Raw genomic sequence first — 13,558 nt, forward strand, 5'->3', positions numbered from 1 at the left:
CCTTCCCCATTCTCTCTTTCACACTCTCTACCTTTTCATTTCCACTGGTGTCTTTTCAGATGATTGTTTCATCTCATCTGATTTGTCAGGGTAAAGCAATTTCACCCTTCACCCTTTAACCATACCGATATATCAATTACACTCTCCCGTACTCATGGGCTAGCATCCCAACTAAGGGTTTGGAAATCAGTGTTCCTACTCTAAGTCAATGGAAACCAGCAGTGTACACAGACAGATATTTATCTAGATATTCTACCTTGACTGAGTTTCTCTTGGGTAAAATGTCAAATTATCGTAATTCTAGTAATTAGCATATATTTGTGCATTTTGTGAGTTGTTTTATGTGCTAATGTGCCCAATTAATCATTTTAATACACAGCAATTTTAGGAGATTAAAAAAAAAAACACTCATTTGACAATCAAGGCTAAAACCACACTTTAAAAAGTATGCCAACACATTAACTTGCCAGGTGTTGCAGGTCACACATTAGATTCTCTGAGACGCCATATGCGGTCCATTTCAGGACACTTTAATTATCTGTGAAATAGTGTGACACAGACTCGTGGCACAAATATAGTACAACTACAGTACACACTGGAACGTACAATCATAGGTTTACATTAAATCATACAACATTCTCTAACACAAGCCGCCCGCATGTGGAGTGGGCAGGCGATGTGGAAAACAAATAATCGGACATAAAGCAGAGGACAGTTGATGCTGGTGAAAAGATTTGGAACAAAACAAGCCAATGATATAGCCAAGACTATTTCCCATACAGTATCAGCCGTCTACAGTATGTAACAAATATGAAATTAGCAGTTTAAAAAATGAGCAGTTTAAGAAGTAATGAGTACTTGTGCTACAGTAATTAACAACAATGTTGTGTAATCTGAATGTGTAATGTAGACAGACATTGAAAGAACAGCATACTCCGTATTTAGGAATGCCCCTTTTGCCCTGTTACAAAATACAATTTGTCATAGTAAATCTATTTATATAAAATAAAGAATTATGATACAAAAATCCTATTTTAAAATATGGATGCATAGGGTTCAAGACAAGGTAAGGTTCTACAGTATTGTGAAGAGTTACCGACTCCCCATGGCCTCATCTCCGTCTCTTGTATTGAACGAGGGTAAGTGTGTATGTTGGTGTTCTTGGGCTTTGCCTTCTCGTCTGTTTTACTCATTTAGTCTTAGCCAGCCTCTTCTTCTCCTTGGCCATCAGTGACCTCCTATTCCGACTGAACGCACCCAATGGACGGATCTTAATCTCACTGAAGTCCAGAGACATGAGGTGACCCTTCCATGGCTCCCAGTTCATTCCCTGGTGAAATAAAGTACCAACATAGACTGTTACATTACAGTGATGGTCAAAACTAGATTACAGTCACCAGGTCTAAATAATGAAAGTCTCAATAGTGGATATCCCTTTCAGAAAGATCCGAGCAGAGATGCTATATTGATTTTTTTTTTTATTATTATTCTTTTTCATCAGACATCTCTGCTCTGATGAGTATAATGTTGTTGTTTTTTTGCAGTACGGTCATAAAAGTAGACATTAACATACTTTCAGTGACTCACTGAACTAAAATAATTAACACCAATACACACACACACACACACACACACACACACACACATACGTACATACATAAAACATTACAATTTCTTAAACACTTTTTGTAGAATTTGGCTCATTATGTCAAAACTCTACACACAGCCAAATAAGACATAACAGTTGGAGATCTCACATCTACGCCAAACAACTCACATCTATGCCAAAATGAAACACTACAATCGAAACTCAACAATCTAATTACAAACATGTAATTATTGCAACAAAACTATATTAACTACACATGCACCATTTGAATTACTCTTTCAAATCAGCAACACACTGATGTGTTTTATATAAAACACTGCAGTTTTTTACAAAAAACAAACAAACAGAAAAATATAATCACACTTATCAATGCAATGCTGCAAGTGAATGTACTCTAAACAAATCAAACAATAACTGGAGAAATTGCTATTACAGTTTTTGCCCATTGCTTGAACACTATAGACACATGCTTAGACCAAAGTAACACAACTTGAAGCTTTTGTTACTATACCTTAAACACAGTGTAACCATACCTTAAACAAAAGCGCTGCTTTGCACTTTAGTTACAATTCTGCAACACACTTGCTCCTGCACACTACACACTATTTCACACATAAGACACTTTGTTCATAAATGAAATCTCATGGATACCATTGGGACAACACATCTATTTAAAATACAAAACACACTGGGTGATTGAAAACACTTAGACACACATCTGAAAATACTTACTTACAAAACTGAACACTAATCAGCCAGCCACAAATAGGCCTAAGTTGAGCCATTTTGAGAACTTTGCAAGCATGGAGGCAGGGAGAGCAAGAGGTAGAGGAAGAGGAAGACAAAGAGAGAGAGGAGTAGGAGGTGGTCGAAGAGGCTATGCACGGAACAATATTTCAGATGATATTAGAGAAACTTTGGTGGATCATGTGATAAATCATGGCCTGACAATGAGGGAAGCTGGGCAGAGAGTCCACCACATCTAAGCTTGTTTTACAGTAGTGTATTTTTGTGTTACTGCATTTACTATACTGTACTGTAAAGTACTGTGATGTACAGTATTGAGTTGATGTCATTTGTAACCTTTCAGGACTTTCATTTTTGTTTTTTGAGAAAACCTTTTACAAAAACTGTAAGTACTGCATTGAGCTTCACAGAATGCTAAATGATAAACTGAATGAAAGCAGTGAAAATTAAAGACTGCAGTGTTTTAAATAAAGTACACTAGTGTGTTGCTGCTAATCAGAAAGTCTATTCATACGATGCAAGTGTGTATCATTTTGTCATCAGAGTGATATTTTGACAAAGTATTGTTAGGTTTTGATAGCAGAGTTTCAATTCGACATAGATGTGAATTCTTTATTTCCCAATGTTGTGTCTTGTGTGCTTGTGTGTAAAGTTTTAGTATAAGTATATAAGTATATATACTCTTTTGATCCCGTGAGGGAAATTTGGTCTCTGCTTTTATCCCAATCCGTGAATTAGTGAAACACACACAGCACACAGTGTACACACAGTGAGGTGAAGCACACACTAATCCCGGCGCAGTGAGCTGCCTGCATCAACAGCGGCGCTCGGGGAGCAGGGAGGGTTAGGTGCCTTGCTCAAGGGCACTTCAGCTGTGCCTACTGGTCGGGGTTCGAACCGGCAAACCTCCAGTTACAGGTCCGAAGTGCTAACCAGTAGGCCACGGCTGCCCCCAAAAAAAGCTTTGACACAATGAGCCGAAAAAGTGTTCAAGCAATGGGCAAAAACTGTAAAAAAAAAAGAGCATATTTTGATATTGTGTGTGTGTGTGTGTGTGTGTGTCCGTGGTGAGGGTGGGGTGGGGGGGCGGTTATGAATCCTGTTTTGTATGCAGATCTGGTCACAAGTCTTCATTGACATCGCAAGTGATGTCCTCTCGGGGATGGCAATGGGGAAAATATCAGCTTGTGTGTCATATCCACCCTTGAACTGACTCCACCTCAATGCCCCACCTGCATGACCCTTCCATTGCTTGCAAAAGAGGCATGCAGGTATGTGGTTGGTGGTCATATACTTTTCATTTGCTCACTGAAAATAATTCTTCGGGGTTTTAGAAATGGGGAGTAAAGGGGCAAATACAGAACTGTTCACGGGTAGGCCTACTCAATGTGAAAGTACACACTTGAACAGGTACACAATAACTTACCTGAAGTCTATTTGTAGTGCTAAGCCTCAGACTGATTGGTGTTCAGTATTTTCAGGTATGTGTGTGGGTTTTACCAATTACCAGATCTGCTTGCATTTTGAATAGAAGTGTTTTCCCAATGATAACAGGAGATATCACTTTTGAACATAGTGTCTAATGTAAGACATTGTGTGTAGTGTTTCACAATAAGTGTGTTGCAGAATTGCGTACAATGTGCAAAGCAGAAAATATGTTATGGTAAGCTATGGTTACACAGTGTTTAAGGTATGCTATAAGACGTTTAGGTATTGAGGCTTTGGTCTAAGCATTCATGTTTAGTGTGTAAGCAATGGGCAAAAACTGTGAAAAAGTAAACTCTTATGTAACTCTGTTCTGAACCCAGCAAGCCCTTTTTTTTACTACACAGTGCCCTCTACTGGTGACAATCAAACATAACAACCCAACATCAATCATCTAAATGTCATAGCCAAGATTACGATAGCACTGCGCAGAGAGTCAAGAAGTTATGTAGACTCTGGTGATTTGTTGACTAGTTGTGATTCAGCTATCAACAACAGACATTATAGATTCAGTAACACTACTTGGGAACTGCAGTCCATATTATTATATATTGTTACTTTCCTGACAAGGGACAGGGTTGGGAGCTTATGTTAGAAGTGCTTGTAATTTGTATCCAGCTGAATACTTCTTACGAAAGTACAGAACTCACCATACTGTGCCTGTTGTCTCCAATCTTGCCATTGAGGTTAGCCAGATGGCAGTTTTTGTACCACCAGGCCCCACGGTGCATCAGAGCACAGTTACTCAGGGCAATGTCATTGTCATTGTCCACAGTGGTAAAGTTCCTTCCCTGATGGTAGGTCATGGCGTCACCTGAAAAGAAATGTTTTTTTTTTTTAATGGCGTATCTATCTGTTCCTATGTTTGTTTTTTGGAGATGGAGAATGGGCGCTTATACAAATCTACAAATGCCCACCTGCATTTCCTCTGTAATTGCCAACGGTGAGAGTAAACTTCTGCTTAACAGGTGCAATCTTGAAGTTGTCGTACACAGCGTAGGCACGCTCCGAACCCAAGCCCAGGTCAAAGCGCAACTCATACCGAGTTGGAGTGTTTGTCAGCTCATAGATCTTGTCCAGACCTGTGGTCCACAATAAAATGTTAGGTCTTGAACATAAGAGGCGCATATATTGGAAAATGAATGAAAATTGTCATCCTAAAAATCTATACATATTCAACCATTCAATACTGTTGCACAAATAAACAACATGTTGTACACAAGGTTTGAAGTCCAACTGTAACGCTTAAAGTCTAACTGTAAAGGATAGTAAAATTATTAGATATGTCTTCACAGACCGAGCCAGAATTCATCCGTCAGTTCACCAAATCCTTGAATGTACTGTCTCCAGCGCTTCATGAAGTCCAGCCTTCCGCTGTTACGTCTCTGGAACACCTGGAGCAAAAGAGAAATTATCTTTATCCTCAAAAACTGCTCTATGTATCTTTTCTTCAATCCTGACATGCCATTTCTTTTTTTCCTTGTTTTCCCACACTGAACTCACCAGCCATCCACCACCATCAGTGGTCATGTCACAGTACACCTGGATGGGCCTGCTGCGGTCGTTGTTGATGTAGATGGTGTACACACCATTGGTCAGGTTGCCATTCTTCATGTGCTGGAGACAGTCCATAGGGAATGGGTAGGCCAAACCCACTGTACAGGGCGAAGGACACGACTTAGTTCATAAATCACATCGAACTAGCATATCTAAGTTAAGTCTAAGTTCTCTCTCACTCTCTCTCTCTGTCTCTCTCTCTCACTCACTCTCTCTCTCTCTCTCTCTCTCTCTATTCGGCAACCCCAAAAGCGAATCAATATCTGTGTGCACACTCCAGGGTTACTCCTCTGAAACTGAGAATCTTGCATTTAAACAGGTGGTGAGATTCTGGAAGTAGTGGTCTATCACTTCCCCGTGGCAACCCTCTGTATGTGATGTGAATTGGGCTTATCTAAGCTCTAGGCTTTGAGCTTGCATTGGCTGTAATGTATGGTGGATGCCTACTGTCTAATTCTAGGCTCTACTGTCTAAGTCTAAAGGTCTGAGGGCTACATCCACAACAAGTTTTATTCTTTATTTATTTTAGTTTATTCTTTATTTACTTTATCTAGTTTGTGTACTTTACTTTCTTTAACCATTTAGATGTCTTTTATGCTTTTATTTAGTATTGGTCACTGTGTGTGTGTTACTGGGTGGACTTGGACACCTATGTTCCCCGGAATGTCCAAAACCAAGTTTTCTCTTAAGGGAGACAATAAAGGCTGTACTCACTATGCTGCACACGCACACGCGCACCCGCACGCACGCACGCACACACACACACACACACACACACACACACACACACACACACACACACACACACACACACACACACACACACTCACTCACTCACTCACTCACTCACTCACTCACTCACTCACTCACTCACTCACTCACACTGGCCCCAGCTGAGTAGCCTGCGTACCTGTGTTGAAAGTAGTCTCCACCAGTCTGCTTCTCTTGGCTCCGCGGTAGGCAATCAGAGTGACTATATACTTCTTGCTTGTCAGAAGGCCACTCAGAGCAAACTTGTTCTCCCTCTTCTTCAGCTTCCTCTCAACAGTCTGGGCAGTAGCCACACAAATAGCATAGTCTTGGTCAGGCATAGCCAAACATATCTAACATATGTCTATGTGATGTCTAACATATCTGAAATATAGTAGTATGCCAATTTGACAATGTATTAGCAGGATAAATGCCTTGGGATAAATCTTCTCATTTTCAAAGGGGTCTTTCACACGAATACACATACATATTCAAACAGAAGCTCCCCCACGCCTAGCGACACCCATGTCTACTGATGCACAAATATACAGTAAAGGTACACAGTGAGTATACACAGGAACATATAGAGTTTTATACATTCATTGAGTGACACAGAAAATAAGAGTGGTGTGTGGAGATAAGTAAATAAGAATGTGGAAATATAAAGTGGTATTGCTTTTGTTTTTCCCTATTGCATTTGCTTTTTCCAACTGATTTTGTTTTTCTCTAATGTTAATAACATTATGTTTCATTATGTTACTGCTATTGTCGTGGTGGAAGGTCATCAAATCGGCCAGTAGATAAGTAGAAAATTTAGCTCACGACTTCAAGAAAAATCACCAATAAAACTTAAACTAAAGCATAAAAGAGCTTTCAGGCAGGCAGAATTCGATGCAAAAATGGTTTTATTGATGCTAGCAGCAGTACCAACAGCAATAAACCGTGAGTGTATCTCGAGAAGGCACTCCCGAACAAAGGTAGAACTCTCCTACTTATACCCCTCCACAATGCTGACACAACACTACCCCGAACCCACAGATGGCATTATGAAAGGATCGTTGTTCGCTCTTATCTTCGCAAGTCAGCAATATTGCTGCCAATGGTACGAACTTTTCACCTTAAGTTTACAGAAAGTTCAGGGGTGTACAGTATAGAGTGATCTCAGGTCATACATTGTGCATGGGTTAAATATCGTTCGCCCCCCCCTGCACTCTCCTACTGGTTGTTATGAGTAGAGCTCCCCTGTGTACGCGTTATCTTGCAGCTTCAAGGCCGACTTAAAAGGCCTAGGCTAATGCAGCATGAGACACAGTGCAACAAAATGAGACACAGGGCAGCAAACAGAGACATCGGGATACAGAGGGCACATTCTGGTAGGATGGCTTCGTTATGTTATTAGAAATAGTTAAACTTGTTATTTAAAAAGTTACGAAAGGTTATTATATAACAATGATGTCCGGGTATTACTTGATTGTCATTTGAGGTTATGTAAATACATGTTTTACCGTTTAAACACTCTTTGTCTCATCATGATGTTTACAGACATTAGTGATAATTTTATACCACACTATTTCCTAATGTTTTTGTTTTTTTCCCTATAGCTATTGCTTTTCTCCCTTTTCCCCTAATCACATATTGAGCCTAAATGGCTTAAAGGAGTGATTTACTTTGACGTATCAACATTGCTATTTAGCTTTAAATGCAGATTTACAGCTCAGGTCTAACTCAAAACTGCAACGATTGACATTTTCAGTCCCAAACGCAAATTTCTTACTATCATGCAAAAATAGATCGATCCTATGTTGAAAACTGCAAAACCTCTGCTTTAAGGCACATTTAGGCGAAAATTGTATCGTATGTAGTCTGTCCAAGAGGCAAAGAACTGTATGACAAACAACACTTTTCTGTCTTCCTTTATCTCTGAAATAAGCAGTTATTATAATGATAGTAATAAACAGTAATAAAGGAACTGAAATGAAATCACAGATTGCTTTGCTTATCAGAATCCTTCAGATATCCCCCTTCAATCAGAAAACTCAGCGGAGGGTTTATAAACATTTAGTTCTGTACAAAAAACGTCCTGCTTGCACCCGAAACCAGTCACCTATGTGTAAGTGCTGAGTACCTGCATGCTTCCATCCTCGGCCCTGTAGGTGAGGATGTAGCCATCGATATCGGCCTGAGGTGCGGTCCAGCTCAGAGCTGCAGACTCCAGCTGGATGTCGGTGGCCCGCAGGTTTCTGGGTGCGTCAATCTCTGGGGACAGATCAGAGCAAGGATAAAGTGAGCGGGCGGCTGAAGACAACATGCTAACGACACTATAGACATCTGATGCGTTCGGAACCCTAACTCATTCACAACATAGTGTCTTATTCACTATGTATTGCACTAAGTAGTAAATGAGGTGATATTCATATTCGGCTCTGTGGCTCGCATTAGTGTAGTTCAGAAACCGCCACGGTAATCTGGTTAACCCAGTCACATATGGAGCACTGTGAGGTACTAATGCTTTGAAGTGCAGGTTAGAAATGTAAACAAATCTAATGCAGGATGCAACAATATTTGTTGTTTCTAATAAGGGTTTTCAGAAATTCCCAGAAGCTCTGTTGCTTGGGCCAAGGTTTGGGTCCCTCTCAACTTTGACCTGTTATGACATGACAACAGCATGGAAAATGGGCCCGCCTTTGTATCTCCTAAAGTTAGATAACCTGTCTCGGCCACGGTGGAGATTTTCTTGCTGGAGTGAGAGCCCTTGATGGCCCAGACGTAGACGGTGTAGATGACTCCCGGACTGAGGCCGGTTAGCTGATAGGTGGTGGTGTCTGCCCCCACAGAGATCTCCTGGCTGGATCCATCAGCTGAGGTGTAGCTCAGCATGTAGCCATCGATCTCTGCTTGTACCCGGTCCCACGATACCAGCGCTGAATTCTCCGTCACCTCTCTGGTCAAGAGGTTAGTAGGGGCATCTATGTCTACAAAGCCAGTTATTACAAGCGGTTAAGCACTACAGTAAGAATGGCATGCAATTTTTACAGTTCATTTGGGGGATGCTGAAACACACCATGAACATCATAGTACAGATGAAAGAATATATGCAGTCCATGGTGCTCCATTCAGCTTTTCATAAATACTACAGTCTAGTTATATGTAAAAAGGTGCAAGATTGTTTTGGTTTGGTGTTTCAGTTTTTGGCTAAAAATCATGTTGTTTCAATGAAGTAGCTAATTAAACAATTTGCTTTGCTTTCTACTCTGCTTTTGTTATAAAACTCAGATAACTTGAACCAGTACATTTTCATCCCCAAATAAGCTGTCATGTTACAAGAGGTGCTAATATAAGTAAGTTTCTGTTATCCCTGTGCGACTTTTCTGAAGACTGAAGTTTAAAACAAGATTGGGAGACCTGTCTCAGCCTCAGTGGAGCTCTTTCTGCTAGAACGAGAGCCCTTGATGGCCCAGACGTAGACGGTGTAGATGACTCCCGGACTGAGGCCTGTTAGCTGATAGGTGGTGGTGTCTGCCCCCACAGAGATCTCCTGGCTGGATCCATCAGCTGAGGTGTAGCTCAGCATGTAGCCATCGATCTCTGCTTGTACCCGGTCCCACGATACCAGCGCTGAATACTCCGTCACCTCTCTGGTCAAGAGGTTAGTAGGGGCATCTATGTCTACAAAGCCAGTTATTACAAGTGGTTAAGCACTACAGTAAGAATGGCATGCAATTTTTACAGTTCATTTGGGGGATGCTGAAATACACTATAAACACCATACAGTACTGAATGAAAGAAAATATGCAATCTGTGGTGCTGGGATCAACCTTTCATACTATATAAAGTATAGATATATGTAAAAAGGTTGCAAGATTGTTTTGGTTTGGTGTTTCAGTTTTTGGTTAAAATGTTGTTTCAATGAAGCAGCTAATCAAACAATTTGCTTTGCTTTCTGCTCTTCTTTTGTTATGAAACTCAGTTAACTCGAACCAGTACATTTTCATCCCCAAATAAACTGCCATGTACGGACCCCCAGAGGTGTCATTGCAAGATAGTTTTTCTGTATATATATAAAACCTGCAGTCATTTTACTAAATTATGTGCTTATTTTACAAAATCGTGCTCTCAATGTAATTGATTGTGCACTCAATTAATTAAATCGTTTGTAATGTTTTGTAATTTTTGTAAAATGGGCCCACAATTTAGTAAAAAATGCGTACGATTTACAAAATTGAGCACACATTCTAGTAAAATGAGACCTCAATTTATTAAAATGAGCGCACAATTTAGTAAAATGAGCGCACATTCTTTCGATATACAAAAATATATTGCAATGACACCACCCGGGCTCCGCAGTCATGTTACGAGAGGTGCTAATATAAGTACGTTTCTGTTATCCTTGTGCGACTTTTCTGAGGACTGAAGTTTAAAACAAGATTGGGAGACCTGTCTCAGCCTCAGTGGAGCTCTTTCTGCTAGAACGAGAGCCCTTGATGGCCCAGACGTAGACGGTGTAGATGACTCCCGGACTGAGGCCGGTTAGCTGATAGGTGGTGGTGTCTGCCCCCACAGAGATCTCCTGGCTGGATCCATCAGCTGAGGTGTAGCTCAGCATGTAGCCATCGACATCTGCCTGTACCCGGTCCCACGATACCAGCGCTGAATACTCCGTCACCTCTCTGGTCAAGAGGTTAGTAGGGGCATCTATGTCTACAAAGCCAGTTATTACAAGCTGTTAAGCACTACAGTAGAATGGCATGCAACTTTTACAGTTCATTTGGGGGATGCCGAAACACACTATGAACACTATACAGTACTGAATAAAAAAATGCAGTCCATGGTGATGCATTCAACCTTTGATAAATACTATAAATATATAGTTATATGTAAAAAGGGTGCAACATTGTTTTGGTTCGGTGTTTCAGTTTTTGTTTAAAATTCATGTTGTTCCAATGAAGTAGATAATTAAACAATTTACTTTGCTACCTGCTCTGCTTTTGTTATGAAACTCAGTTAACCCGAACCAGTACATTTTCATCCCCAAATAAGCTGTCATGTACGGAACCCCAGAGGTGTCATTGCAATATATCTTTTATGTATATCCATAAAATGTGCACTTTTTTTACTAAATTGTGTGCTCATTTTTCAAAATCGTGCTCTCATTTTATGAAATTGTGCTCTCAATTTACTCAATTATACACACAATTTAGTAAATCGTGCACACGTTTTACTAAATAGTGCGCTCATTTTACTAAATTGTGCTCTCATTTTAATTTTTGTAAAATGAGCTCACAATTTAGTAAAACCTGCACACAATTTACCAAATCAAGCACACAATCTAGTAAAATGAGCGCACAATTTAGTAAAATGAGTACATATTCTTTCGATATACAAAAATATCTTGCAATAACACCACCTGGGTTCCATAGTCATGTTACAAGAGGTGCTAATATAAGTACGTTTCTGTTATCCCTGTGCGACTTTTCTGAGGACTGAAGTTTAAAACAAGATTGGGAGACCTGTCTCAGCCTCAGTGGAGCTCTTTCTGCTAGAACGAGAGCCCTTGATGGCCCAGACGTAGACGGTGTAGATGACTCCCGGACTGAGGCCGGTTAGCTGATAGGTGGTGGTGTCTGCCCCCACAGAGATCTCCTGGCTGGATCCATCAGCTGAGGTGTAGCTCAGCATGTAGCCATCGACATCTGCTTGTACCCGGTCCCACGATACCAGCACTGAATACTCCGTCACCTCTCTGGTCAAGAGGTTAGTAGGGGCATCTATGTCTACAAAGCCAGTTATTACAAGCAATTAAGCACTAGGCTACAGAAAGAACTGCATGCAACTTTTACAGTTAATTTGGGGGATGCTGAAACACACCATGAACACCATACAGGGCTGAATAAAAATATATGCAGTCCATGGTGCTGTATTCAACTTTTTCATAAATATTGTATGTAGAAAGATGCAAGGTTCTTTTGGTTTGGTGTTACAGTTTTTGGTTAAAATTCATGTTGTTCCAATGAAGTAGCTAATCAAACAATTTACTTTGCTGTCTGCTCTGCTTTTGTTATGAAACTCAGTTAACCCAAACCAGTACATTTTCAACCCTTAAATAAGCTGTCATGTTACAAGAGGCGCTAACATAAGTACATTTCTGTTATCCCTGTGCGACTTTTCTGAAGACTGAAGTTTGAAACAAGATTAGGAGACCTGTCTCGGCCTCGGTGGAGCTCTTCCTGCTAGAACGAGAGCCCTTGATGGCCCAGACGTAGACGGTGTAGATGACTCCCGGACTGAGGCCGGTCAGCTGATAGGTGGTGGTGTCTGCCCCCACAGAGATCTCCTGGCTGGATCCATCAGCTGAGGTGTAGCTCAGCATGTAGCCATCGACATCTGCCTGCACCCGGTCCCACGATACCAGCGCTGAATACTCCGTCACCTCTCTGGTCAAGAGGTTAGTAGGGGCATCTATGTCTACAAAGCCAGTTATAACAAGCTGTTAAGCACTACAGTAAGAAAGGCATGCAACTTTTACAGTTCATTTGGGGGATGCTGAAACACACCAGGAACACCATACAGTACTGAATGAAAGAATTTATGCAGTCCATGGTACTGCATTCAACCTTTTCATAAATATTGTATGTAGAAAGATGCAAGGTTGTTTTGGTTTGGTGTCACAGTTTTTGGTTAAAATGCATTCTTTTCCAATGAAGTAGCTAATCAAACAATGTACTTTGCTGTCAGCTCAGCTTGTCTTATGAAACTCAATTAACCCAAACCAGTACATTTTTACCCCCAAATAAGCTGTCATGTTACGAGAGGCGCTAATATAAGTACGTTTCTGTTATCCCTGGGCGACTTTTCGCATGACTGAATTTTAAAACAAGATTGGGAGACCTGTCTCGGCCTCGGTGAAGCTCTTCCTGCTGGAGCGAGAGCCCTTGATGGCCCAGACGTAGACGGTGTAGATGACTCCCGGTCTGAGGCCGGTCAGCTGATAGGTGGTGGTGTCTGCCCCGACAGAGATCTCCTGGCTGGATCCATCAGCTGAGGTGTAGCTCAGCATGTAGCCATCGACATCTGCCTGCACCCGGTCCCACGATACCAGCGCTGAATTCTCCGTCACCTCTCTGGTCAAGAGGTTAGTAGGGGCATCTATGTCTACAAAGCCAGTTATTACAAGCGGTTAAGCACTACAGTAAGAATGGCATGCAACATTATTTGAAAGCCCATTTGGAAAATGTTGGTTGTTTCTGTGCTATGTTCAATGTAGCCATGCTGTGTGGATGCAATAATGCAATAATGTTATCACAAACAACTGTGTAATTAACCAGTGACTTTTTAAAAACACAACCAACAATTCAATTTCTACTTCCAAACATGCATTCATATAGAAAAATTGTGATCCTTATGTCCTCATAT

At 40.9% G+C, this 13,558-nt stretch overlaps 1 protein-coding gene across 1 annotated transcript in view; it reads right to left on the bottom strand.

The window, feature by feature from the left end:
- Positions 1–1,189: 1,189 nt before the first annotated feature.
- tnn (tenascin N) overlaps positions 1,190–13,558 on the bottom strand; it is a 32,628-nt gene continuing 20,259 nt past the window's right edge. The window contains exons 8-20 of the mRNA XM_076293303.1: positions 13,034–13,297; positions 12,347–12,610; positions 11,656–11,919; positions 10,583–10,846; positions 9,551–9,814; positions 8,857–9,120; positions 8,274–8,404; positions 6,309–6,447; positions 5,345–5,496; positions 5,139–5,235; positions 4,759–4,923; positions 4,492–4,655; positions 1,190–1,330 (exon numbers count right to left, since the gene is read on the bottom strand). Of these exons, the coding sequence (XP_076149418.1) occupies positions 1,190–1,330; positions 4,492–4,655; positions 4,759–4,923; positions 5,139–5,235; positions 5,345–5,496; positions 6,309–6,447; positions 8,274–8,404; positions 8,857–9,120; positions 9,551–9,814; positions 10,583–10,846; positions 11,656–11,919; positions 12,347–12,610; positions 13,034–13,297 (2,573 nt within the window). The remainder of the gene's footprint in view (positions 1,331–4,491; positions 4,656–4,758; positions 4,924–5,138; positions 5,236–5,344; positions 5,497–6,308; positions 6,448–8,273; positions 8,405–8,856; positions 9,121–9,550; positions 9,815–10,582; positions 10,847–11,655; positions 11,920–12,346; positions 12,611–13,033; positions 13,298–13,558) is intronic.

The sequence above is a fragment of the Alosa pseudoharengus genome, unplaced genomic scaffold (genome assembly GCF_046254945.1).
Source record: "Alosa pseudoharengus isolate Yale_2024_CS ecotype anadromous, Long Island Sound unplaced genomic scaffold, YU_APseudo_1.1 YU_APseudo_1.1_scf_2, whole genome shotgun sequence".
Classification (NCBI taxonomy): Eukaryota; Metazoa; Chordata; class Actinopteri; order Clupeiformes; family Clupeidae; genus Alosa; species Alosa pseudoharengus.